Source organism: Miniopterus schreibersii (assembly GCF_964146895.1).
Source record: "Miniopterus schreibersii genome assembly, chromosome: 11".
NCBI lineage: Eukaryota > Metazoa > Chordata > Mammalia > Chiroptera > Miniopteridae > Miniopterus > Miniopterus schreibersii.
Window position 1 is genome coordinate 56488610 of NC_138111.1, and position 5336 is coordinate 56493945.

At 43.4% G+C, this 5336-nt stretch overlaps 1 protein-coding gene across 2 annotated transcripts; it reads right to left on the reverse strand.

Moving 5' to 3' along the window:
* Positions 1 to 236: 236 nt before the first annotated feature.
* On the reverse strand, positions 237 to 4746 carry KLHL9 (kelch like family member 9). 2 transcript variants are annotated; one of them, XR_013999794.1, is made up of 2 exons: positions 2308 to 4730; positions 237 to 951 (listed from the first exon to the last, which is right to left on the reverse strand). XR_013999794.1 is itself a non-coding variant. In XM_081150739.1 (1 exon), the coding sequence occupies exon 1, from the start codon at positions 4256 to 4258 to the stop codon at positions 2405 to 2407; it is 1854 nt and encodes a 617-aa protein (XP_081006865.1). In that variant the 5' UTR covers positions 4259 to 4746; the 3' UTR covers positions 956 to 2404. The 2 variants fall into 2 exon arrangements, 1 of the variants encoding a protein (XP_081006865.1); XM_081150739.1 differs by lacking the exon at positions 237 to 951 and having other exon boundaries at positions 956 to 4746.
* Positions 4747 to 5336: the final 590 nt, after the last annotated feature.

Below are 5336 nucleotides of genomic sequence, written 5' to 3' on the forward strand. Positions count from 1 at the left end.
TATTTAACAGGAGACAAGCAGTTAATGCCACCTTAGCATGTTAAGAATTAGCACTGACAAAGCAACAGGATAAAACGCAAGGAATGTGACATCATATGCTATGTAAAAAAACAGCAAAATTACCCCCAAAAGGTCAAAATGCAAAAAAGATAAGACAAATTTGATCTCAAAAACTAACTGAATGGCCCTACCTTTGTAAAACTGTACTACTGAGGAAAAAATCAATGCAAGCAAATGCCAGTTAAATTATATTTATTATATAAAGAGATCATATAACTTGATATGAAAAACAAAGCAACTCCAATAGATACTACAAATGCAAAGGACATGAACATCTGATCAAGGGAAACAAATATTTAACCTCATTAATAATCAAGGTAATGATTGGGATGCCATTTCTTGCTTATTCTATGCACAAGGTTAACAGCAATTCCTACATTTTCTAAATATACTCAAATGTGTTATTTTTAGTAATAAAAAGTTGAGTCATTTAAAAAAACACAGGAGTATGACAATTTCTGCAAATGCAGAAATTATAAAAATGCACGGAAATGAATCAGCATTTGTATGGGCAATAAACTTCAGATCCCTGGAAGCCAATTCCTCTTCTTTTGGTTCCTGAGTTTTACTATAGTACTGTCAGTAACAAGGCTCTTCCTGACTTACACTATAACAATCTCCTAAGTATAGGGATATAAACATACATATACATGTATGTAAATATATATATGTAAATTTTTTCTTCAGGTAGATATTCCAGGAAAGTACTTCAGAATTACTCACTGCAGCCCTGGCTGGTGTGGTTCAGTTGGTTGAGCATCATCCCATAAACTGAGAAGTCACCTGTCTGATTCCCCATCAGGGCACATGCCCAGGTTGCAGGATTGATCCCCAGTAGGGGGCATGCAGGAGGCAGCCGATCAATGTTTCTCCCTCTCCCTTCTTCTCTCTCTAAAAAAAAAAAAATCAATAAAAACTTTTTATTTTTTTAAAAAGGAATTACTCACTACATGATTCCATTTACTGATAAGGTCCCATTAAGATTTTCCCGTGTGGTTCTCAACCAGTAGGGATGCCCTTGGTATCAAAGAGCCTAAAGATCTACTTTAGTACTACCTGTAAGAGATAGCAGTGTCCTAGGCTTTCTGCAGCTGGCTCCTTAGGGAATCTGAAGTTGGTCTTGCCCTTTAGACATAGCCAAAAAGACATTTTTCTGATCTGGTGCAGAACAGAGCACATCAACTGCTTGCTCAAATCATGGCATTGTGGAAGATCACACAAAACTCATGACGCATAGGAGCGGGAGCAGCACCAGGGCAACCACCCCGAATCAAATAATCTTGTTAGAATGACTAAACTGGGAGACTGAATTTAAAATCCTATAGCTTTGTTCAGCATGTTTCTTTCTTTGCTTTTATAATGTCATAAGTTTTACTGAATAAAAAGGTAAAAAATAGCAGAGCCTAAATTTATTGAGCAAAAGCAATTCTCTGAAACCTGAGCTCTGCTAAGTAATCTGTATAAAAGCAATTCTACAGAAAACAATATACAAGCAGAAAAAGTAATGTAAGTTTCAGTTGCAGTAACAACTTGGTCAAATACTAAACTTGGTTGTCAATTTAATGTTATAGTACTAATCTATTTCAATTCAGCATAACTATATAGACATTTATTCTCTGGTACTGAATTCCCACTTGAATAGAAATAGCTCCTAGGTAGAATTTAAATTTAAAAACAATTTCACTCTGCTTGAAGTGCCAATCAATTTAAAAATTTTATAAGTATGTATGTATATACATATGTATGTATATATATACATATGTATGTACATGTGTGTATTTTCTTTTTCTCACTCTCTCCAGAAATACAAACTGACTTTTTATACTGATTTTTTGAGTTAATATTTCTGAATTTATTATTTCTCCTGTCTGCCTTAAAAACATTCTGAATGCACCCACACAATCTGGTGAGTTGGCAGCTATGTCAAAAATTCTATGAAAAAAGGGAAGTAGCTTGGCGAACTTTTATTATTTTAGATTAGAGCTGGCAGCCTCCCTTTGATGTTTTGTAATCAAAGATGAAAACTTTCAACTTTGAAGTATGATGAATATAACTATACATTTACTACAATCACCTACAATCTGACATAATACCACAAAAAGACATCTAAACCACAAAAAGACATCTAACATTTTTTTACATATCTTTTTACGTTGTTAAAAGAGCTGGCTATGCTAAATACTTTCAGAATGCATTTAACCATTTGATAAACATACTAAGCCAAACAATACAAATAACATCAGTTACCTTTTTATCTAATAAGTCGACCAATCATTGGAAGATACAACTGAAGGGAAAGTAAGCCATCACCCATTATGCACTGCAAAGATATAACACCTTAGTCCTAGGAATGATCTGAAGGTGCTGAAAGAGGTGATTCTCTAGAAGGTGACCCAGGGTTTTCTTCAGGTGGAAAAACTGTGAGAGTACAAGCTCGAATGCCACCAAGTGACTCTGGAAGGTCAAAAACTTTATGCCACTCATCCTTTTCTGGATCATATTTCTGGACAATCTCTACCATACAACGATTATTCCAAGAATATCCACCTACAACATAGATTTTATTTTCAAAGACAGCAACTCCAACATCACTTTGACCTCTTAACATAGCAGCAATTGGTGTCCACTGGTCAAGGGTTGGTGAGTAGTATTCACAGCTTAGAACATCATCATAATCACTCGTTCCTCTGAAGTGATTGCCACCAATGACATAGAGCTTGTCTCCAACTGTACACATGCAATGCAGACCTCTCACTGTAGTCATTGGAGCCTTCTGTGTCCATTTGTCTGTATCTGGGTCAAAACACATGAGCTCGTTTTGGAAAGTGTCATGAGTAATTCCTCCTGAAATATACATTAAGCCTCCATATACTGTTCCTGCATGGCCATAGTGGGGTTCACTCATTTTTGCAACATAGCTCCACTCATTCATTCTTGGGTTGTAACATTCTACTGTGGCCAGTTCACCAGCTGCACTTCGCCCACCAACAGCATACAAATGCCCTTTGAGGGCACTCAAGTGGAAGAACGTGCGCTTTTCATTTAAGGATGCAACCTGCATCCATTTATTATACCGAGGATCAAATCTGAAAACTGTATCAACAGCAGTTTTTCCTTTCGTATCATAATTACTTTGACCACCAACTACATAAAGAAAGTTTCCAATGACAGCAATGCCATGCTGGTAACGAGGAGCATCCATGGGGGCTAAAGATCTCCACTCTTGTGCTCTTTCATCATACATGCGCAATTCTTTACTGACAACCAGCTGCTGCCGCAAAACTCCTCCTAATGTAACCAAGTGTGTCGAGTCAGATCGAATGGCTGTTCTATCTGACTGCATCACTGGCTGCATATATGGCATCATTTGATAATTGCTAGCTTCCAAAAGCAAATTCACACAGGTATTGTCTGTTCTCATAAAATCTACCGTCTGCACATAATTGATGAGGTCCTGTGGTGTCATTAGTGGAAATCGAATATTCTTCATTAATTTTGCAGCATAATCCATCCGAGGGTCTTCCAGCCTTAGCCAGCGACAGGCAGCCTTAAAGAGCTCAAGTTCTGAACAGTGCTTAAGACTGTTGCTGGAAAGCACAAAGGCAAGGCGCTCGAAAGGGAGTTTCAGAAACTCCCCAGTACTCAACAACGCAGGGAAATTCTTCAGGATGAAATTATTGACATACTTATCCACTTCTATAAGATTATACGTGTTAGCTATTCGCCCAACTTCAACACAGTTATCTAAAGAGACTCCAGAGATAAGAAACACTTTACAGAAGTCCAAAACAGGTAAAATCTGTAAAAAGCTGGCAGCTTCAAGGGTGTCCTGAAGATTGTCCATATTAAGAGAAAGTTTTGCGGTATAAATAAAATCAATTATTTTCTTCAGACCCACCTTGTTCACGCCATGAAGCTTGATGCACATTAAATCCTGTTCTTTCATCCCACCCGTGAACATGGCCTTGAAATAATCACTGGCGGACGCCATCATAGCTCTGTGCACGGGAAAGATTTCCTCCCCGTCGCCCGGCACCAAAGTCACATCACAGAGCAATCCTTCTATCCTAAGCTGATCAAAGCCTTGCAATACCACCGAACTGTGAGTATTGCTAGTAAAAAACCGTGTGGTTCCGGCCTTACAAGGCTGTAAATGGGCGGAGACGCCCATGTCTCCGTTACCCAGAGACACTTTCATGGGGAGGCCTCCGGCACAAAGACGCGCGCTGGAGAAGGAGGGCAGAGCCGGGCGCTGTCAAGGAAACGAGGGTGTCCGAAGGGCAGGGGCGCGCTCCTCCTCAAGGGCAGGCCGTCACCGCTCAGGCACCCCCGCCGGTCAGCCACTTCCAGCGGCCGTGGACCTCAGACCCGACCGTGAGGCAGACGATGCATCGCCCGAAGGCAGCTGGGCGGCCCGCTTCCCCCGGTCCCGCGGCCTGCGCCGCGGCTCCTCCAGCAGTTCCGCTCCGGGCCAAGGGGGAGGCGCCGCCACGTCCTGCGGCTCCGCGGCTCCCTCCTCGGCGAGGCCGGGCGCCTCGGCCAACGGCCCGGCCCGTCGCGTCCTCTGCTGTCACCGGAGCGTTGCCGTGGCTACGGGCCAGCCCGGGAGCGAGGGCCTGGAGCGAGGGCCTGGAACCCTGGCCTGGCCTAGCCGCGGACGCCAAGCCGGTCCTTCCGGAAAGGCCCCGTCCCAGGAGCGCCCGCAGCAGCTACTGCGGCTGCGCGGCAGCCGGCTCGTCAGGGGGCGGGCGGGGAGGGGGAGGGGTGGAGGGAGGGAGCGCGCGGAAGCCGCGGAGGGTGGGCGCGGGCGGCGCGGGGGCCCCGGGGCGCTGCGAGACCCGCTAGGCCCGGGCAGGGCCCGTGTTTATGCCAACGTTTGGTATCGGTCCTTGGCAGCAGCCGAGCGGACACGCGAAATGTGTAGTTTTTCTTTAAGATTCACGCTTCCTGGCTTCTGCTTTTGAATAACCGTGAAATGCGGCTTTTGTGTAACTCGGCAGGAAGCCAGGCGGAGGAGGGCGGAGGGGAAGCAGCTTAAAATTGTTCCTCTCTGAACCACTTCACAGTTTATATCCCACACCGTGTCATGCACGCCGCAGTTATAACTGGTTCATAGTTTCAAAATGTGACATCGTTTAGAATACATAGCATTCGTCTCTTTAAAGACCAGATTGGGACCGCGGCAGTGGGATTCCGTCGGCAGTTTTTTTTTTCATGCTTTTGCTTTCCACTCACAAGTTTGTAAGTGATTACAGAATCGTTCAGAAACCATACAT